Below are 23,503 nucleotides of genomic sequence, written 5' to 3' on the forward strand. Positions count from 1 at the left end.
GTTGTGCTACACTGTTGATTGAATAACTACGAACAACTCAGTGCTTGCTGAAGTGAGATGCTACTGTTATCATGTACCATATATCTTACTTATTTACTTATATAAATAAACTGCTTTTATTTTACAATGCTAGAGGAAAGTTACAGTTTTTCCTGTGGCAAACCTAGGTGTTCAAATTATGATAAAATGTACCCGTCTTTAAACCATTTTAAATGTATAACCTAGTGGCATTAAGCACTTTTACATTGTTGTATAGCCTTTATCACATCCATCTCTACAAGTTTTTCATCGTCCCATGTAGATTTGAATCCAATACCCTATTAATTTACTCTACCCCATCCATTGGTCCTGTGGGCCCTGGTTGCAGAGATGTGAAAGAGTGGGAAAGCACACATGTTAGAATTACTAGAATGCACTGTCAAATTCCCAGATGTATTGGTATATTTCTGGCTATTCTGTTCTCATCATTTGTCTTTTCACATGCTAATGCAGCACTGTTTTAATTATTGAAGATTTGTAACATCTTTGAATGTATAAAGGTCTCTCCTCCCTGGTCATCTTTCAGAGAAGACTCCTTTTTCCAGTTATTCTTGACAGCCTGTCCACACAAACTAAGCAGGTTCTGCTTGGCTCTTGTGGGTTGTTCTGGTTTTCTTTCTGCCTCTGTTCTACTTGCACATAGAAGGCCTTAGTGGGCCTGAAAATGAACTCCAAGTCTAGGAGCATTGTACCTTCTCTGAAGTTTGCGTACTTTTAAATCATCTTCTCCTGGGTTTTTCCTTCAGCATTGCCGTGGTAGATGGAGTCCATTCCATAAAAAGGGGATACTCCTCTGTCTTTTTTAGAATCATTTAATCCTTTTGTATCTTGTATATAGAATGTCATTTTTCTAGTGAAGTTAGCAATGTCCCTGTAAGGTGGAGAGTCTGAAATGTTTGCAACAGCATCTGTTTTTAATATAGTTCACTGAAGTGTTTACCTTCAGTAGAAGTTTCTTGCTGTGCCAGTTTTTCCTATTAAATTTTTAGCATTTTAAATATTGTATTACTAAAAGGTTGTCTTCATTTGCATTTATAGATCATAAGTTCCTTTCTGTATTGTTTTACGGAAGAATCCATTAGAAGAACCAATAAATCTTGTGGAAAATGGCCTTTAGTGATCTTACATCGAGGACTGTGCGTTTTTATGATAATTGGATCAAAGATGCTGGTGAGTAACCAAATTTCTTAATCAAGACTCGTCTTTCCTCTTTATGTCAAATTCCCACAAGAAGAAGATTTCATTTAAGCAGAATGAGACACTTTGCAACTTCATTCTGCTCTCTTACTAGTTTACAAAGGCTTCAGTACAGATGTACATACATAGAACTACACAGATATTTATTATAATATTTTTATAGTGAAAATAGCCTAACTATGCAGTGAAGGAGATTGGTTAAGAAGCAATGGAGCATTCCAACTTCATAACCATTACAAGTGCTTCAGCAGCAGCAGTGCTTTTTGGGTTGATTTTGTTATAATGCTCCTAAGGGAAATTAGGGTTACTGCCAATCACAGTTTGTCCACAGTGATTCTTGCTTGGGAGAGCTGCGGCCCCCAGAGGGATCTCAGGAAGAGCAGAGTGTTTTCTGGAACACCCCTGAGTGATTCTAAGATGCCTGCCTCTTTGCCTTGCCCATTAAAGTATCAGTGTTTTAGAAGAACATTTAATGCTATACCAAGAAATTTAAAATATGTCCAAGGAAAGCAGGTTATAAAGCATTATATGTATTTCTTCTGTGGAGGTTGCCAGTTATTTCTGGGTGATAAATTAGGCTGATTTGTTTGTTTGTTGTGAGTGTCCCTGTGTTATTTGTTTTGCTTTGTTTTGATTTTTAGTGTGTTGTTGTTTTCTCTGAGTCCTGGAATTTGAGCCCAGGGCCTTGTACATGCTAAGCACAAGCTACACTCTCAGTAATTTTATTTACTTATGTATCATCTGTATTTTCATAAGCCACAGCCAGCATGTATTGCTTTTATAACTCTTTAAGGTTTTAAACATAGAACACAGATAAAAATATTTTTAAATAGACAGGAACCTGACCATATTTAGAGCTTACGTGGACCTTAGATATCATTGAAAGTAATATCTCACTTTATAGTAAAGAAATTTGGACTCAGGGTTTGACTTCCCATGGTTTCTAGGTGTTTTCTTATTATAATTAGTATTCTGGATTTAATATATATTTTTGAGTTATACATACTCACCACCATCTTCACCATTTTATTTTATTTTATTTTTTTGGGGGGGGGGTTTCCGGTACCGGGAACTGAACCCACGACCTTGCGCTTGCCGGGCAGGCACTGTGCCACTGAGCTAAATCCCCAGCCCCATCTTCACCATTTTAGATTGTTTCATACACATCAACCATAATCTAATGTCTCCCAAATTCAGGTGGAAAAAATGCCACTTCTTATCATCTCACAATTAAATTATGTTTCAATTTACAGTGATTTCTGCAAAGACACCCTGTTTCAAGTTTGACATTCTTCTCAGGAGACTGCTAAAGACCAATTTTATTGCACTAAGCTGGGTCCCTATAGTTTTTCCCTTGACAATTGCCAAGGACCTTTTTTAGTATCCCATAAATAAGATTTACTCTGGTAGGGAGAGAAAGTGACTTTTTCCATATTACTTTATTTTTTTTCTTGAATTTTTCAACTTATATAATAATATAGAAACTACGTAGATTTCTTTAGCAGTCATCTTCCTCTAAAGGTTTATAGGAGTCCTCATAAATTCAGTATGTAAGTACTCATATATTAATTACTGAATTTAAAAACTGAATTTGAAAGTAAATGTATATCTTTCCCACTGAACTCTATTTGAACATGGGAGCCAGACAGATTTGGGTAGTTTTAAAAATAGAGCTATTTGAAAGAACAGATCCGTTGTAATCCACATCTTGCTATTCACTGTCCCAAATGCAGGAACACAAGCAATTTAGGTAATCAGTGTCCTCACTCAAGAGCCAGATAGACTTAGATGATGGTGATTATTAACATTGCCCCAGAAGTACAAAATCTAATATGTACTACTTCAGAATCCCTCTTGCACTTTTAACCATAGATGAACTTTTTATTTTTCATTAGGAATGCTTTGATTGAAAAGCTGAATAATCCTAGATCAGAGATAGGAACGCAAGGAGTGTGAGGTGCTTAAGATCCAGAGCAGAGTCCTGGAAACCATTGCAAATAGGGCAGCGAAGATGTGCCACACAGAGAGACCAGGAGGAAAGGGGGCACTGCAGGTCTGAGGTTATGCTGACTGTAATCTTGGCAGAAGGCATGGGGCATAGCAGTGTGGAAGAAGAGTTAAATTTAGGGTCCTGCAGTACTGTAGACTAACTAGGGGACCTTGAGCAAATTGTGTATAGTCTGTGAGTCTCAGTCTCTTTGTTAGCAAAACAAAATGAGAATAGAAATATGCAGAAAGTACTCTGTTAATTTGGGAAGAGTCCCAACACAAATGTAGTGGTGATTGTCACAGATGATAGAGGATTTCATCTTTAAATACTTTTAATGTAACATATCATTTAAACTCTTTTCTTTACATTTTTAAATTTTGTGATCTAGCAGGCTTATGTGGATTTTATGTTGAGATTTACAACTTTATGAAAACCCAACAGGGTATAACAGGAGAGTTATTTCCTTGTAACTAGTGTGGTTTTGGTCTCTGAGAGTCATTAGTAATCTTTTCTGGACCTTTTGGTCCAATTTTGCTTTTCTTCTCCTGGGAAGGTCTAAACCCATGATCAAGGGCCAAGCATTTCAAGGGTATTCTTGGCTTTGGCTCTAATCTTGAACTGCCCTGGGAAAGCTCCTCACTGATTTTCTGATTGCTGGAGAAGTGGGGGCATGCATAGTTTATCTCATGTGGAAAATTTCATGACTAGAAACATGGAAAAATGGCTTAATTAATACTTAAGATATAAGAACATTTATTATGATTCACAGATATGAAATACCAGATTTTGAAATAATGCTATAGTAGTGTTTTGGACTACGGGGAACTGAAAAACTTTCTGAAGATTAAAAGCAATTTTTTCTCTGTTTCTTTCTCTCTCATAAATATATATATATATATATAGATAGATAGATAGATATAGATATAGATATATGTGTGTGTGTGTGTGTGTGTGTGTGTATGCACTGTGGTATTCATAAGGAAGCATTTCCCAAGATGACTGTAAACTGCATAAACTTCAAACACGTAGTAATAAAAAGAAAGCAACTCTTTGTATTCGGACAATAGTAATGGCTTTCCAGACTTAGTTGCTATCTTTCCTTAGAAGACAGTAGAACATGCCATTTTGAACATTTAATGGTTCAAAAGGTGCTTGCAATTTCCTTTTCCTTCCAGCTTCTTCATTTTAGTGGTGCTTGGAATCTTAAAGGGTGTACTCTCTGATCTAGTACATGCTACTTAAGAAGAGAACACTGTCTTCTTAGTAGTTGATGGAAATGCTCATTAATATTCTATATATATGCAGCATTGTACTTCCCCTATGCTCTCCTGGGGAACTCCTAGTAAAGAATTATTAAGCTAATGATAAATCAGAATTTTGGTAATCCCAGGGGTGCAGACTCTCAGCCTGCCTTCCCATCCTCTGCTTTCACCTTGGCTCCACTTAGGCACTTAAACCACTTTGGATACCAAATAGAAGATACATGAAGCTCTCCCTCCCTCATTAGCCCATCATCTCTGGGGAACACAGAGAGCACTCATCTCTGAACTAATGTGATTTGTGGATTTACAAAATGAATAAGAGCAGACTTTCAGTGTCATGGAACCGTTCACTCTGTGATCCCCATGTCCAGTCATTGTCTGCAGCAGGCAGCTCATGGAGGGAAGTCTGCTACCTCACATGGAAGTGGATGCTCTTTTCAGACAGGTGTAACTGCTGCGGAGACAGAAGGCAAGAAAAGCGAGCAACAGCCCCAGTCTCAAACATCATGCTAAAGCTTTGAATTTTACTGGCTCAGTGAGGCAGAGCTAATATAGATTGGATCAAGAGGTGGGGGAGAAGCAGATAAAAGACTATTGCAGAGCATCTAGTGAAGATTCCAGCAGCCTTGAATACAGGTGAAGGGAACTTGGCCACACACCAAAGCCCTGCTTGTTAACCTTAATAGGTCATCGGGTCATCTCAGCAGCTAGAAAAAAATTGTATGTTGACAAATCATTATCATATCCATGGAGTATAAAGAGATGATTTGATCGATGTATACATTGTGGAATGATTAAATTAAGCTAGTTGACATGCCTGTCATTTCATACCTTTTTTGTGATAAGAATGTCTGAAATTTGCATTGCTAGCCATCTTATACATACACGATTAAGAGTAGTTACCATGTCATGCAATAAATCTCAAAAAACATATTCCTCCTATCTGAAACTTGGTGTCCTTTGACCAGCGTCTCCTCCTTTCCATTCTCCTATCTGCCTCTGCAGCCACCTTTATATTCTGCTTCAGGGAGTTCTATTGTTTTAGATTTTGCATATAAGTGAGATCATATGATGTGTCTTTCTGTGTCTGGCTTATTCGCTTTAGTTTAATATTGTCATAATGTCTTCCCTGTTCATCCATTTGGTTGCAAATGACAGGAGCTCCTTTTGTTCCCTCCTTTACTAGATATTGAATCCACTATCTCAGGTTTGTCAGGCCAGCACTCTACCACTGAGCTATATCCTTTCCCCTTTTAAATTTTATTCTGAGATGGGATCTTGCTAAATTACCCTGGCTGGCCTTAAACTTATGATCCTTCTGCCTCAGCCTCCACAGTAGCTGGGCCAATAGACACAGTTCTGTGGAACCTCCATACATTTTTCTAAAATGGCCATACTCATCTACATTTCCACCACAACTGTAGAAGGCTTCCTTTCTTTTCCCATCTTCTCCAGCTCTTAGTATTTTTCATCCTTTTGATAGTAGCCATTTGACAAGTGTGAGGTGATAGCTCATTATACCTTTGATTTGCATTTCCTGAGGGATTAGTGATGTTGAGCATTTTTTGTATGTGTCTTGGCCATTTGTATGTCTTCTTTTGAAAAATCGCTTCTTAAGTTCTTTGTCCATTTTCTTACTGCAGAGTTTTTAAAAATTTAGATGCCATTTTTGCCTCTTGACTTTGAAACATTCTGGCTATGATTCTGCTGTGCTGGCAGGGTTGAGACCAATTCGAGCAACAGTTGAGACCAACTGGCACAACCTTCCTCAAGCTTCCTGAGCACCTATTCTGTTTGCATGTAACTCATGTAATCCTTTGTGAAGTGCATATTGTTTTATACAGATATCACAGATGAGGAAACTAAGTGCAGTATCTCAAAATAAAGACAGTTGCTGAAGGTCACATATAAGCTAGGGGAAGAGCCAAGGTCACAACTCAGACTCTGGCTCCAGAGTTTTGCTGAAGTAAGATTTAAAAAGCTGGGTATTTTGTTTTACTATGAAAATAGCATTCAGTTAATATTAACCAGCCTTTCCAAATAATTATATTTTTATCTGTAGATCTTAAAAGTCATTCACTGAATCTTAAGAAAAGGCATATGCTGGAAATATGAAATCACAGGGAAAAAGTGACTTCTTTTGAAATTCTTTTGCTTCTTGATGCAGCCCAGCATGCTTTTCCTGGCTTGTTTTCTTTCTGTTACTATCAAAGAAAGCTGAGAAAGATGATATCATTTGATTCCCCTCCCCTGCTGAGTCTATGAAACAATAACTCTCTAATTAAGGAATTTTTTTTAACCCTGAAAAATAACTGTTTTTAAACCATATAGAAAGGACTATTAATGACAGAAACATTTTAAATTGCTTATAAAGGATGCAAAGTTAGTGATGTTAACATCCTTCTGGAGACCTTCTGGCATAACTTTCATTAGTCTTTATCTCATTAAGAGTAAAAAATAGACATAGTATAGTGTATGTACTTAAGGTTTGTGTGATGCACAGATAGAAGAAATTCATCAGGGACTGATTAGTTCTGATTCTATCCTTTGGTCCCCAGTGCTGTGACAACTTTTATTTACTAAGATCCTTTATTATGTAAGTCTGCAGCAAGAGTTTCTTATGCGCGTTTTAAATGCACATGGCAACCATATATCCCAGGAAACTTGCCATTGCTATAAGGAAAGAAGGGTGTCAGTGAAAGAATGAATGTGTTCAGATCTATACTAGGATAGCTGATTTTAAAGCCCTTCCTGGTTTAGAATTATGACTAACCTTAATGTGAAAAATAACTTTTGAATTTTAGAACTGTGTGTTTCTTAAGAGTGTTTGTAAACTTTTGTTGAATTTCTATTTTGCAAATGGTAATTTATGAAAATTGCTTTTTTTCTAAGAGCGTTACTGACTTCTTTTTTGTTAAATCTAATGGAATTTTTCACTACACATTTTTTTTTCCCCTCAGCTACACTTGATTCTTGGACTGCTTCTAAAAGTTCACTCTTCCCTTGACTTCAGGGTATCTCATTGTTGTGGTTTTGTGGTTTTCCTTCCTCCTCTCCAGCCTCCTCCTCAGATATCTTCATTGTTTTCTACTTCTCTCATGCATGTTGGATCTTTAGGGTTCTGACTTTTGCACTTTCTCTCCTTACCCTACCTGGGTTTCCTAAGTCTATCTCCTTGTTTTTCTTTTCATCATCAATGTGATAACGAACCTCAAACCTCTCATCTCTAGCCTAGATCTTGTTTCTAATTCCAGGTGCATATATCTAACTACCTGTGGACATCTCCATGTGAATATTATACAGAAACCGTAAATGTAAAATGGTCCAAAACGTAAGCCATCTTTACCTGACCAGTCTTGTACCTTACTCTCTATTCTCGGTCTAAATGATGGTATATTTATCTAATAAAAATTGGAGTATATTTTTAAACTTTGACCTATGTTTCATTCTCCATGTTGAAACAGTCAATAAAAATTTATTTTTCTTATTCCTTACTACATCTCAAAATAAATGCTCCTATTCTTTTCCTGTCACTATTTAATGATTAGTTTTTAAATTTATTTTAGCAACTGGCTATATTTTCCATACTCTGGTCCATAGACCATTAGTTATCTAAGATGTTAACACATTCCTGCCAGCTTGAACCAACAGTGGTATATACATGACTGTCCCATTGGGTGGCTTCTGCCGCTGATAGTACAGAATGATCTACTCACTTTTATTGTTTTTTTTACCAATAAAATTAATAAAAAATGGGACAGTTGTGCATGTGCTACCCGTAGCACAAACCACCCAACAATGAGACATCATGGCCCCATCATGAACATATTAAAGGTCTTCTGCAAAAAACATCAGGATTCCATGGTCCAAAGTTGGGAGAAGATCACATACCACCATTTCTGTCTTGTTAGTCACAACATGAAGCACTGAGGAATTTTATAAAGCACTAAGAAATTTTGCAACACGCAGTCTGTTTGTCTAACGCAGCCCTCCAGGGTCCATCCCCATTTTTTTGTGGAAGAGCTTTAACTACCTCACATGCACTGCACAGTTTAAGGCAATGCTGTGTGGGATACAAGACAAAGAACAAACTTTCTCTCTAAAGTCAGTTTCTTGCTAGTATCTGTTGAATAATCTCTCCCTTTCCTACTTGTTTACTTGGGTCCCTTAATTGTATATTTAATGCTTAAATAAAGTGAAATCTATTTCAGACCTGACTTTTGGCTGTTTGGCTTATATTGTTTAGAGTCTGGAGCATGTGTCCATATTTTTGGAGGGAGGCTTGCCTGAATGCAGAAATAAATCTTTATTAGTTAAAAGACTGGGTGACTTGTAAAAAAGAAAAATTTATTTCTTACAGTTCTGGAGGCTGGAAGTCCCAGAATTAGTTAAAGCCAGGCACATTGACCTGTCAAGTATCAGCCTTCTAGCACTAAAAGAGACCAAGAGCATCAACCATAAAATTCTACTGAAAAGATTTTGTGTGGGAAGACAAGTGTGTAGGAGGGGTTCCGTGTGTTGGTAATTGGCTTCATCACTAGCGATCTGAATGAGCAAGCACTACGCTCCCCTAACCTTCTTTTCCAATCATAAGAGTGATGATTTTTAGCATCCTGAGAAACTTGTCTGTACTTATTTTCCTTCAAATACTCTGTCTTCATGAGACCATTTAATGAAATTACACCTGAACAACTTAAAAGTAAAATGCATTATATACATGCGCTGACTCCCCACAATGAATGTAATCATGTATTGCGATCATCTACTGGTAAAAATTAAAAACAAATACAAAGGAATTACTCACATTTCATCTTGAGTTGCAACATTTAATTGATCTGTCTCTATGAGCTCGGCTGAGACTGGGAGGGACTGGAGGGATTACTCTGTACAGAGTTATGAGGCTAATGCAATTACTTTTTCTTAAAATATCAGGCTAGTTCACTTTTGGACACCTAGAACCTACACTTTAAATACATGGAGGATGCTAAGGTATCTTTTATTTCCATGATTCTCTGATGCAATATATGTGGAAGTGTATCAATTTTTAAAGGAAAGAAGCAACCTTAGAAGCCAAATACAAGAATATTTGTATATATCAAGAATGGATGGATGGAAATTTTCTATGTTAATAGTGGTTATAGATAGATGATGGACTATTACTGAGTGTCATCTACAGATGTACTTTTCATCCTATGCTGGACCCAGGAAAGTGACCAACAGGACTGTATCCCTGGCTAACTTGCTTCCCTGTTCACTAGTTCCTGTTAAGCCTGTGGAGAACTCCAGGGGATTGGAGAAAGGGAGGAGGGTGGATCTGGGGTGTGTATTCTTCTGGTTCCCCTTTTGCAGAATTGTCTTGGGCTGGCCGAATCCCTTATCTAACAGTTACAGCTCGTCTTAGTCCATTCAGGAAGCTATAACAAATTACCATAGACTGGGTGACTTGTAAAAAAGAAAAATTTATTTCTTACAATTCTGGAGGCTAGGAGTCCTAGATCAGGATGCCAGCATGGTCAGATTCTGGTGAGGGCCTTCAGTCAGTTTGCTCTCTGTTGCATTGTGTCCTCACATGGCAGAAAGAGGGCAGGAATATATCCTGGGGTCCATTTTTATAATGGCACCAATCTCATTTAGGAAATTTCTAGCCTCCTAAAAGCCCTCCTCTTAGTTCCATCACCCTGGGGGATTACAATTTCAACATATGGATTTGGGGAGGACACAAGCATAATACGGTTCTTTTCCAGAAGAATCTTTTCCCTATAACTCTCTCCTTCCAAGTTCTGGTAACTGCTAAGCTTGTCCTGTGAGGCCAAGCGGGGTGGTAGCCCCATGTTTCTAGTCCAGAAGTGCTTCTCTATCTCTGGTGATTTCCACCTTCCAAATGGTACTAGTCACTCTTTTAAAAGATATTAGTGATCATTGTCTAGATTGTCCACTGTCATCACTAGAATCTAGGTGCCCTCATAGAGCAATGTTGGTTGCTGTCAGTTGCTTTTTGGCTAAGTGAGTGTACACTTACATGTTATTTTTCTCTTAGATCCGAGAGTTGAAGATTTATTCCTCATGTCCTCACCTCTGCCACAAACCATCATCTTGGGACTCTATGTTTATTTTGTCACGTCTTTGGGACCAAAGCTCATGGAGAATCGAAAACCTTTTGAACTCAAGAAAGTGATGATAACGTACAATTTTTCCGTAGTACTCTTTTCTGTGTATATGTGTTATGAGGCAAGTGTCTTCGGTATTCTTATTGGGAGAATTTTGCCCAAGACTTTCTGCTTGTGTCATTATGTTTTTGTCATTACGATTATAGTGTAACTTTTTGAGAATTAAGAAATTCTGAGTTCAGTGTCCTTTCTAGAATAGGAGCAGGCATTTAACAATAACATCAAAGTTATGTCTAGGTAAAATAAAAACTCCATAGAAAATCTCAGCATATTTCACAGGTAACGAGAAAAATTAACATCTGTTCCATGAACTTGCACATAGTTATCTTAATGGATGACTGAATGCATAAATATTAGTTTTGAGGGAACTCACCCTCAGAGAAATTACAAAGTAACATGTCTTGTCTGTGGGGGACTGTATTGGAATGCAGGTCCACCTGTCATCAGCGTTCATCCTGTCTCTGCTGAATCGTCATCATCGTGGTGAGAACTTTTGGTTTCTGGGTGCTCTGATAGAGCTACACAACAGGGGACTGTTTGGGATTGCTTGAGTTGGGCTTTGAGAGGAAAGAGAACACAGATTCACACAAAGCAGTAGGTGAGTGAGCCTGTTCCTTGTAGTTAAGGGATATGAGGATGTTCCAGGACCCAAAAGTAGATTCCTGCACTCTTGCTTTTGCCCTCTGCTATTAATATGTTTCAGTCACCCTCACACATCTACTTCTCGGGGTTTCTTTGATGCTTTTCCGACACGGGCTGGTTTCCTCCTCCTCTTTTTATTTCACTTCCTATCAGAGCTTGTGCTTAGTCATACTTTTGGCTCAGGATGACCCACTGCAGCCTGCTGGCCTCTCCTGACAACCAGGCCTCTCCACATGTATCTGCCAAGTCCAATTCTAGCTGCAAATTCACACGATTGTGTCTGTTGGTGAAAGCTACTCTGGCCTTATTTCCCACAGGCCTTCCCTAAGTCTAGACTCACTCTGCTGCTTTCCATTGCTTCTACTTTATTTCTAAAATTAACTCTCAGACCCCACTACTGTCCTTTCTAGAATATGAGCAACTGAACAGGAAAGAGCACTAGAGTTGGGAAGGGAAGAAAGAAAATATAGGTTGTTAGCATGTTTTTAGATATAGGATGTCTCATGTTAGATAACATTAGGAGCATACTTGGAAGCCAGGAGACCAGGACTAAGACCAGGACACTGCCCCAGCTACCTTAACAGTGCATTGAGGAATTTTACTTTGTTTATTTAGTGACTAAGTGAGTCCTGGTTCTGTTACTAATTGCTTGATTTTGAACAAGTCACTTAACTTCTCTAGGCTTCATATCTCTTATTATATAAAGCCAAATTTGAGCCAAATTGCCTGTCACATCCCAGAATGCTCTGGTATTCTTAGGTACTGTGTCTAATTGTGTTGTTGAATGTGATGACATACATATATTTCTCAAGCTTAAGGAGATTACAACTCTAACCAGTTAATTTTTGTTCCTACTTTATGAATTACACTGTAAAAGAAGGTTTGACAAATCTGAACTGAATAGTCCACCAGGAGGAATATTGTCACATATATGCCAGTTTCAGGGTTTATTACCTTCCAAACAAAAATTATTACCCTTTTTTTTTTGGTTATCCTGCAATATACACATGTATGTCAAAAGCTTCATAGACTATTGGAACTCAACATCAGGAAAACATTACATTGTCCTTGGTTTAAACAGACACTTTTAACAGCCAGGCAGTGTTCTATTTGGTGATGACACATACAAAAGTGTGGTTTATTGTGTGGAGCTTGGTTTCATTGTACAGTGAAGAGCTCCACTAGGGTGTCCTGCCAAATAAGAATAAGGTGAAAGAGAAACATGTAGACAAAAGGAACTCACGTGCCTTCCAGTGATTTTTGATTGTGCTAGATACTTGGCACTGGTCAGACTAATAAAGGGAGACAAGGAAAGACCTTACAGAAGGTCAAGTCACTCAACGTCTGTCAATACAGCCCTTGTTTGGGTTAGGGTGGGGTGGGGAATTAATCATCACAGTTTGAATAAATAGCCTGGGCTTTGACTGTTTCATCATTCAAAGTGAGTCTGAACACAAGAGAAATGATAACACTCACTGACAACAGGATCTTGTGGAACAGAGCTTGCTATTTGTTTTTGTCATATTCCCTGTTCCTTTGGAAAGATCTTTTGACTTGTTGTGTGATAAATGTATATCTTATACTTGCCTGCATCTTAGTTTGAAGTATTTCCTAACTTACTGAGTTAACTGTGTGATTACATTGTCTTCTAATTCAGAGTAGGAACTAGAAGCAGTAGAGTTTACTATGTATAGTATAGTATGTTTTTAAGTACCACAGTTTATGGTATTTTCCTTTGTTTCTTTTTTTAACCATTAAAATATCCTGATAGAACCTAATAAATTCTGTCTTTAGAACTTGAGAAAGACAAGTTTGTCTTAAAAATTTAATATATTGCAAAATTTTAGTTTTACCTTTAGTAGTAATAAAAATAACTAAAATTTGCTTCATTGGCAGAAAATGTTATCACTACTCTACTGAGAAATAAGAATTTTCAGGGAAGATGCTAGGATTTGTGAAACAAAAGATTAGAGAGAATCATTTTCTCAGCACCCTAAATTAAGCCAACCGTTTAACATTGCAATCTTTAAAATTAAAGCTCTCTTTTCATTTCAAACACTGCTTTTTTTTTTTCAAAAAAAAAAAAAAAAGAATCTACCATCAAACTGAAAGAATGTCTACATATATGTAAAAGAGGAACATCAATATAATCTTTGAATAGCAATTCAGATTTATCAACAAGAGGCTTTTCTTCTCACCACCATTTTAAGGTCACTTTGTGGGTGTGTTGGAATTAAGGCCTGCCAGATTGAACTCCTATTGTTAGAATATTTTCCTTTCTGTTTTGTGAATCCAAAGCACAACTAGGGTCTAAGTCTGGTGTGTGGTCAGTCTTGATTTTAAACGAGGAAAGAGTACAGAGCCGTGGGCTAATACTTCACGTCACACCCCCCAGCCAAAGACAGGAAAAGCCCCACTGCCACAGATACCTTATCAGTACAGCGAGGAATTTCACTTTATTTATTCAGTGGCTGATGAAGATTTGAAATTGGCCAGAAAAGGCTGATTCAAACCCTAAACATATATGTATATAATACACACACGCATACCAGTATTTGCTGTTTAAGCAAAATACTCAGGGATTTTTTTTTTCTTCATTATGTTACAGTAATCATCCCAAGAAATGACTGATTAGTCAGCACACAGTTCATATAAATGACATGTGAGTTTATGGATTTGTAAGTTTTTGGTGTCAAGCTTTCCTATCGAGTATGTTTTCAGTTTCTGGTTGTGCCAGCCGCCTTTTCCTTTACGCTGACTGCTCACTTGGCTGACAGTGTCATGTAGATGCAGTCTAAATCACCTTTGTTGTAGCCTAGAGCAAATGCTCCTTCTTTAATATGCATGTACTGTCTTGCAGTTTGTGATGTCTGGCTGGGGGACAGGTTATTCATTTGGATGTGATATTGTTGACTATTCACAGTCACCCAAAGCCATGAGGGTAAGTTTCTCTTTGGAAAGACTTGTAATTCAAAAGTGAAGTTGAAACTCTTTGCACTCTGTTTGCAGTGTTGGGTGAGAACTGGGAAAGACAGTAAGTAAATGACTCATCCAAGTTGTACAGATGAGGAGGGCTCAGTATTACAAGAAAGAATCAGTAAAGGTTGTAGTTTCCTGAAAATGAAAATGAGTGCTTTTCTTTTTTAATTTTGTGGATTTAAAAGTAAGTTAATGTGAAGTTCCTGAAAAATGGGATTACCATAGATCTAGCAGTTCCGAAGGGAATCAAAGGCAGCAACTCAAAGAGATATTTGTACACTTGTGATCTTTGCAGTATTATTTATACTAACCAAGAGGTAGAAGCAACTCAGGTGTCTGTGGATGAGTCAATGAATAAACAAAATGTATATATGTGTTATAAAATACATCTGTGTCTGTCTATGTAGAGAGGGAGGGAGGGGGAAATGAGTATTGCTCAGCCTTTAAAAAGAAGAAAATTCTTATGCTACAATGTGAATTTTAAAGTAATGCTAACTAAAACAGTACAGTCAGAAAAGGACAGATATCGCATGAATTAGCTTATATACCTAGGGTAGCCAAGTATATAAGACAAAAATGAGAATGATGGCTAGGCGTAGAGTGGAGGGGGAATGCGGAGTTAGTTTTTGAATGGATAGAATTTTAATTTTGCAAGATAAAAGGGTTCCATGGATAGATGGTAGTGATGACTACATAGCAGCATTAATATAATTAATGCCACCGACCTGTACATTAAAAAGGGGTCAAGTTGGTAAATTTTGTTATGCATTTCCCAAAACTCTTAAAAAGCAAACTTTTCTGGTGTTAAAAAGTAGAATGAAATAATTTCTTATCTATCTGTGTTTCTGTAGATGGTACACACCTGCTGGCTTTATTACTTCTCCAAATTTATTGAGCTGTTAGACACGGTGAGTATGTGGTCACCATGTTCAGTAAATGTTTGATGTTTCAGTGGAGGCAATAAACTGCTATATTCTGTTCTCTGATAACTGATTATCACTCCTCAAGCAAACCTACCATTATCTCTTTTGCCTTTTATTATAAGTAATTTTAGAGAGTAGGAGAAGCATATTATGTAGCATTTTCCAAACTCCAAAAGGTAGGTTTTTTATACTTACCACCTGATTAAGATAAGCATAGAACTACCACAGATAAATTACATCTGATGTAGAAGAATGCCGTTGCTCTGTGAAACAAGTTCAGGAAGCTAAGATCAGAGGCCATCTTACCTTTGGTTCTTAGACCGAAGCATTGTGTTGTCCATACTCCTTTAGAAGATAAATGCTTTAAAATTCATAAACTTAGGCTAGGAGGTGGTTACCCCTGCATTATTATCATTTTAACTGCCTGTCTGAAATCTATGCTTACTGGGTCCTGGCTCTTCCTACTTCAGATCTTGGTGAGGATCCACTTTGGACTTGGGTGATGGGGCCTGAGAGAAACAAGCATCGGGGCTTAGTCTGTGCTGAGAGGAGAAAGCCATGAACCAGTTTAGAAAAGCTGAGTATTTATTATGTGCCTGTGGCAAATAGATGTTAGTTGTTTGGAGCTAGTATTGGTTTGAGACTGACAAATGCATTCTATCTCTGGGGTCTACATCTTATTTATTTATTTATTTTTGGTACCAGGAATCGAACTCAAGACCTTGTGCTTGCCAGGCAGGCGCTTGTGCCACTGGGCTATATCCCCGGCCCCATCTCTGGGGTCTACATCATCACATGTCTTGTAGGAAATCTCAACGTGCTTCATCTTCTCAGTTGACTAATCATATGATGTTAGAATAGGAAGGGACCTCAGTGAACACTGAAACCTTAGCATGCATTAGAATCACTTAGAGGGCTCATTAAACCACAGATACCTGGACCCGCACCCCTGGCACTTCTGATGGGATAGGTCTTGGGTGGGGCTCACGAATTTTCATTTCTAACAAATTCTTAGGTAATGTTACTGCTGTTCATCCAGGACCCACACTTTGAGAACCCCAGTGCTGATGGTCTGTGTCTCTCAGTGTAGTGGAAATAATGGTCCTGGGAACACAGTCAGCACATGCGAGCTCCACCTCCTGTAATTTGGTATCAAATGAGCTGGAGTAGAGGCCAGGATGATTATTCTTCACAAGTTTCCTGGGTGCTGTAGTGTTCAACAGGGGCAGGGAACCACTGATTCAGAGCAGAACCCTCACTCTGAGAAACATTAGAACTAGGAAATAAGTGACTTCCTCAGAGGACGGCTGCTACTAACTAGAGGCAGGAAGGCATTGTTATTTAGGGTTTCGCTGATGGCCCAGGCTGTGTTCTTCCTGTGTGTGTGCAGAAGCAAATGCATTTTGGACTCACTAACTGCTTTGCATGTTCTCAGTTCCAGCTTCCCTAAGAACACTGTGGCTGCCTGTTTGTCCTTCCTGAGCTACGTTTCTCTAATACTCCATTGCAGTAGTACTTTTCTTAGTGTTATGCTGTTTAGTCCAAAATGTAAAAGTCAGACTTCAGCAATGGTATTCTGAATTTTGCTTTGGAATTCTTTTTAACATCCCCATCCCCAACTCAACTCTTGTGTCATTTGTAGGGTTTCTGTAAACCCCAGGGGATGTTCAGCCTGAGCGGTACTTTTCTCACCCTGCTCATTTTCTTATGCAGCTTTGCTTTCCTTTCCATCCTAATTTCCAAATTAATACCTCAAAATTTTTCTCTTCTTTCTTTAATACAAAAGTGCTACTTTTTGATTTGTTGCAAGTTCTCTTGGATTACCTAGTTCCTTATCCAAATTGAATAGGATAGAGTAGAGAGCAATGTAGAATAAAATAATTTAGTCCTAAAAATTAAAGTCTTCCTCTTTCCTATATACTTCAAAATGTAGGTTATTAAATGAAAAAAATTAATAATTACTATTTCTTTCAATAATTTTGTGTCAAATTCTTCATTGTGCAGTTTCACTTTTAAAATCTGCATGAAATTTCTTTTCACCTTCACATTGGCTCTCCCCTGACTGGATATAATACCTGTGTTTCTTCATACTAGTTACCTTTTGAGCTGCCTCTTCGAGAATCAGCAACCTCTCTAAGTAAGCATTGTGTAAAGCAGTCCTTCAAGGCAAATTGTACTGCAGAATAGTTTGCTCTTTGCCAATATTTTTGTAATGTTCGGTAAGTTGTTGCATGATTTTTATGAACTTGATTTTCTTTACGTTATTTCAGATCTTTTTTGTTCTGCGTAAGAAGAATAACCAGGTGACTTTCCTTCATGTCTTCCATCATACCATCATGCCATGGACCTGGTGGTTTGGAGTCAAATTTGCCGCAGGTAGCCAAAGGAAAGTTGGGATCATGTGATATAAACAATCAAATTTTATAAGAAAAAATTTTTTTAAAAAATCAAAGAATCAGTTTGGTTAACCTTCTGACTTCAGATTATTACCTGAAGTGTCACTAAACTGTTAGGGCACCCCTCCTATACATATAGCTTTTGGGCACAGTATTTTATACATATTCTTTTGTTTTGTTTGGAGTTTTTCTTTGCCTGTAGAGCTCCAGTAGGTGTCTTTCAAAATAATTAATAAACTAATACATAAAATGGTAAAAACTTTGGCTTTGTAGGAGTCTGGTTAGATCATATTTCTTTATAAGTTCCCAGGAAGTGAAAATGTTTATCTCAAATTCCATGTCTTACTTGCTTTCATGTTCCTTTTAACTCACACCCTATCTTAGTCCATTTGTATAGGCATGACAAAATACCTAAGTCAGGTTGATTTATACAGACAGGAGATTTATTTGCAAATGGCATCAGGGTAAAGAGAGATCTTAATGCAACTGAGGAAGTGAGAGACTCCGCTGTTGTGTAACATCTCATTATCCGGGCAGCTAATCCATTTCTGTGAGAGCTAATCAGCTCCACTCCAGGAAGGAGGCATTGATCCTTCCATGAGGATGATCACAACCCAGTCCCTTCCCTCTTACAGGTCCTACCACCTTTCAGTACCATCACGTTTGGAACCAAGCTTCTCGTGTATGAACCTTAAAAGATGTGTCAGGTTGTGGTGATCCCAACTTTGTAAAGCATTCTACCATAGTAAAAGATAATGTTTTGCTAGTGTGTTTTACATTAAAGATAGTTTAAATAGTTTAATAAGTAGCCTGTTTTGCATATCTCATTCTGGTTTTATGCTTCTGAACATGAAGAAATGGAGAAAACAGGCAGTAATTTTGTCATGCCTCTCTTTTCTTGATGTTTTAGGTGAGTGATACCCTGAAGGACATATTCTTAATCTTTGCAAACTTTAATTGGAAAGTTTATTCTAGACTCTTAAATTTAAAAAACTTTAAGCCTGTAGTCCATACTAAACAGTGCTTTAACGTCTTTATGAATAGCTTACGTTGATTAGACATTCTGGATGTGCTAGACTGAAAGAAAAGAGGAACTGTAATTGAGGAACTGTTGTTTGAGTCTTAGATGCTGTAGACATAGGGTAATAGGAGGGGTGGAATCTGTGTGTAGCGGAGCATGAGAGGGAATGAATGGGACAGTGGCAAGCAGGAGATACCAGAATGTGGGCCTGAGAAATGCTGGGTGTAAGGCTGTCCCTACTAGGATGTGCAGATGTTAGATTTTCTATTCTATAAAGCATCTTCTTGCCCCAAGTTATCATTTCTGTTGAGGAGTTTTTGAAAAACTAAATATAGCTCCTTTTTCCTATGATATGTATTGATGTCAAAATTTAACTCATAGTCTTAGCTGTGTCTATTTCACAAATCCACAATAGCTATATAATACTTAGTTTTCGTTATTTTACTTATCATTACTTCCTTATTTTTGTTTTCTCTCACATGCATGTTGTGCCTCTCAGTTACTCATCTGTGAAATATATCGACACCATGTTGATGAAAAACTGGAAAAATAGCTAAATATTGCCGTATAGAGTGGTTATGGTTTCTTGTGTGTATATTATCGTGAGAATGATATGGAGAGACACTTAGTTCTTTTCCATTAAGCAGTTTGACTCTAAATTATCAGAAAAGATGACCTTTATTTTTTAAAGAATACTAGTAAAGGTACTTTCATATACTTTTTTCTTGTCTTTATTTCCTAAACTGTGCACTGGAACAATGATTTACATAGCATTTACATTCCTTGATATCACAAGTAATCCAGAGATGACTTGCAAACACTGCCCCATTTCATAGAAGGGAATTTGAGCATGCAGCGATTGGTATCCACAGGGAGTCCTCCAACCAGTTTCTTTTTGTTTACTGAGGACCAACTGTGTTTTACAACACTGAAGAAATAAAGAGAAATAAAAATAGAATGAAAAATCACAGTCCTCCAAAGTAATACACAGGTGATGTGGAGACCCTGAAACAGAACGTGTTCCCCTCTTCTTTGTGTGTCTCTTTCCTTTCCAGGTGTTTTTTCTTAGTTTGATAGTTCTACAATAGGAAACATAAATTTCATTTAGCAATAGAGTGGTGTTTTTTTGTTTTACTTCTGTTTGAGTGCATTGATAGTCTAATTTCCATTTGAGGAACAAGAAATACTTTCAGTAATGAAAACGTAACCATGATGTACCTCAGTGCTTCAATGTTATCATGTTTATGGCCATGACTCATTTTGTGATCGGTTCCTTGTCCACACCCTAACCTACCTTCTTCTTTACAAAATGTGCAAGGTCAAAATGTTTTCTTGTCTCTCCTGTGCACCCAGCGATGCCATTCTTCCTCGGTGTCATGTGTGGAGTTGCTGGGAACTCTCTCAGCATTCCCAGGAGCTTTGACCGCAAGTGTGATGCAGTATTGCTTTCCATTCCTAGAATGAGGCTGTTCGATTGAAGTTGTTCGTTTCAAAACTTGAACATAGCTGATCCCTGTTTTACTGATTGCTTCATGTACCCTTCTCTGAGATAATAACAACCCAGCTTTTCTTTTGGATTTGATGAAAAGATTATATATTTTTATATATATTTTATAAATATATATAATGTTTTCTATATAATATTTTAGAAATATATAATATATTAATATATTAATATATTTTATATAAATATAAAAATATTTATATTATAAAATATATAAATACATATGGAGAATTATGTTAATTACTGGTATTATTCCCTTATTTTTCCCAAGGCAAAGAAGTAAAATGTGATACCATTAGTTGTTATTTATTCAGTTTGCTTTTCAGACCCATTATTGTAAAGGAAGCACACTTAGAAAATACTTCATTAGAAAAGCCTTCCAAAGAGTAAAATAAAAAGCATTACTAACTAAAATGTTGTCCTGTGAAAAAAACTTACTAAAATAACACCAGGAAGGAATCATAGGGAAAATAATTTTATTTGGTAGTTTATTTTGATGAGTAACCTTTACTAAAAACTCTCAGATACACTAAGTACTTTGTTAAATTCCTTTCACAGGATCCTTGTATTAGTGTAAATGGTAAAAGTGTCCAAATGGAAAATGGATAGTGTTCTGCCAAATATGGGAGAATGTCTGAGTGAGACAGGCTGTGATATAGTTTCTTAGAAAGCCTAAAACAGAATTCCTATTTACGTACGTGAGACATAAAGGAACTTGAGAGGTATTTGACTTATTCCTTTATGAAGCAGCTTGACTCAACTGTCAGAAATAGACAACTACTGTGTATTAAAATTAAATTTAAAAATATAAAATTAACCTAAAAAACGTGTTTTCATAGCACTATGATTTACTTATTCAAGTTTCTCTTGGGAAAGATGATTAACCCAACTGTACAATAAAAGCTGCAAATTTGTTAATAAGCTTCATTAATTCAGTTCTTTCCTAAATTTGTGATATTTAAGGGATTAGCTAAAATTTGAAGTACTCTACTCAGGAGTAGAAAGTTTAAGAAGCATAACATAAATGAGATTTTGGGGAAGTAATTACTTAGAAGTAAGTGTTTAATGCTGGATGTGGTGGCACATGCCTGTAACCCCAGAACAGGGGAGGCTGAGGCTGGAGGATCTCTGTGAGTTTGAGGCTAGCATGGGCTACGTAATGAGTTCAAAGCCAGCCTGCACTAAAGTGAGACCCTGTCTCAAAAAAAAAGAGACCTATTTAAAACAAGTTATTTGAAGGGAGTACTTTAGCTGTGATAGTATCTAGAAAGATTGAGAATTACTGCAATTGCAAATAATTATTAAAAAGTAATTAATTTGTTCTCTGTAACACTTTTATGGCATTTTCCCTTAGAAGACTATCTTAGAAATAGTAAATTTATATTTTCCTTTAAACTTTCTATAATTCATAGTGTTTATGGATTTAATCCTTCTTCTATCATAATCAATCTAAATTTGTGAGGTTTTGCTTTATTTCCAGGATGAAAGAAATCTAGAATTAAGATAATAGAGTATTTTGGACAAAATTTTAAATTACAGGTCAACACTGTGAAACTGACACAGACTGTACTTGAAAAGGGCAGATTTCTACTGGTGTGGTCATATGCCCTATACTTCCAGCTGCCTGGGAGGCTGAGGTGGGAAGATCATTTGAGTCCAACCTAAACAACATAGCAAGACCTTGTTCAAAAAACAAAACAAAACAAAACAAAACAAGACAAAACAACAACAAAAAAAGGACGGATTCTTCTAGATTATTCCCCTAAGGGAAGAGATCCAAAGGAGGAGTTTCTGGGACCCGCCCCCCTCAGTATCATCCAAATACCCTGCTACCCCTTTTACTCACTACTGTTATACTAAAGACAATTGAAATGATCTTTCTGTACCTTTTCAAGTATTCTTTACTTCTTTCTTAATTGAAGATGGTGAAATTAGAAGAGAAAATCTAAGATATGAATACATAATCAAATGAATGCCTTAACTAGAGTGGTTTCTCAGTTAATAAGTATTTATTTTGGAAAAGTAGTAATTGATAAATGTGTAGCTTATAGTGAGAAAGCCCTGGGTTTTACTACCAAAATTTTATGGCATTAAAAATATTTAATATACAGTATTGAGAGTGAGAAAAATGAAGCTGATGCCACACAGCGATATGCACCAGTCTTTGCAGCTTTATTTGTAATAGCTTACATTGAAGATAACCCAAGTGTCTTTCAACACGAGAATGGAAAAATACTGATGCACTCATGCCGTAATACTGTTCAGTAGGAAAAATCAAATTATTAGTATACATGTACCAACATGCAAGAGTCTTAGAAATATTTTGATTGAAAGAAGATAGGCTCAAATAAGTACACTGTGTAATTCCACTTAAATGAAGTTTAATAATGGGCAAGATTAAAAGTTTACCTTGGGAGGGGCATATTCTTAGAAGAGGCACATGAGAATTTTAGGAATGTTTTATATCTGAATCCTAATGGTGGTTGCATCATGAATATATGTGGAAAATCTTGAATTGTGCATTTAAGATTAATGTACTTTATATAGGTTAACCTTCCTAAAGTTATTTTGATTATTATAAGCAATATATCATATTTAAGAAGTATCTCATTTAAATTTGTTAAAGTAAACCTAAATCATAAGGCTATCTTAATGGTAAAATATAGCTAATAAACATGCTAATTTATTTTCTAAAATTTGAGTCTTATTTTTAACTACATATATTACCCAGCTTCTTCTAGTTCGACAGCTATTTAGCAGAATTGATATTTCATATATGTTTTTATTTCTTTTTACTGAAATTCATGAAATGTGATGATACTGAAATCTCAGTTCAGACAAAAAATACATCTGATATTAAGGAACAATGCCCTCATGCTACAACATTTTCTTTCAGGTGGTTTGGGAACATTCCATGCCATGGTGAATACAGCTGTGCATGTAGTCATGTATACCTACTATGGATTGTGTGCAATGGGGCCAACCTACCAGAAGTATTTGTGGTGGAAAAAACATTTGACATCTTTACAGCTTGTGAGTAATTGATTTTCTTTAAAACCAGACATGAAACTGGAGTTATTTGTTTTTACTGTGAATTAAAAAACCAACTAAAGAACAAAGTTTATAAAACAATAGAGGTAGTAACATCACTATCCTTTCTGTGTTATTTGAGCTCTGTCAGAAACGGCATTGAAAATAAAGCATATTGGATAACTTCAGAGGCTCAAAAATTAAATTAGTCTTTATACCATCTGAGTGCTATTTTTTACACATTTATTTAAAAAATATGGGGTAGAGGGGCTGGGGATTTAGCTCAGCGGCAAAAGCGCCTGCCTGGCAAGCGCAAGGTCGTGAGTTCGGTTCCCGGTACCGGAGAAAAACAA

At 36.8% G+C, this 23,503-nt stretch overlaps 1 protein-coding gene across 2 annotated transcripts in view; it reads left to right on the forward strand.

Moving 5' to 3' along the window:
- Positions 1-32: 32 nt before the first annotated feature.
- Positions 33-23,503, forward strand: part of Elovl7 (ELOVL fatty acid elongase 7) — a 26,552-nt gene continuing 3,081 nt past the window's right edge. The window contains exons 1-7 of one of the 2 annotated variants that reach the window (XM_013518451.1): positions 33-52; positions 1,078-1,209; positions 10,526-10,716; positions 14,158-14,238; positions 15,128-15,184; positions 17,470-17,575; positions 23,017-23,153. In XM_013518451.1, the coding sequence (XP_013373905.1) occupies positions 1,146-1,209; positions 10,526-10,716; positions 14,158-14,238; positions 15,128-15,184; positions 17,470-17,575; positions 23,017-23,153 (636 nt within the window). In that variant the 5' untranslated portion in view covers positions 33-52; positions 1,078-1,145. Of the gene's footprint in view, positions 53-1,077; positions 1,210-10,525; positions 10,717-14,157; positions 14,239-15,127; positions 15,185-17,469; positions 17,576-23,016; positions 23,154-23,503 lie in introns of those variants that run through there. The other variant, XM_013518450.1, reaches the window with a different exon arrangement.

The sequence above is a fragment of the Chinchilla lanigera genome, unplaced genomic scaffold, assembly GCF_000276665.1.
Source record: "Chinchilla lanigera isolate Chin_1 unplaced genomic scaffold, ChiLan1.0 scaffold00045, whole genome shotgun sequence".
Classification (NCBI taxonomy): Eukaryota; Metazoa; Chordata; class Mammalia; order Rodentia; family Chinchillidae; genus Chinchilla; species Chinchilla lanigera.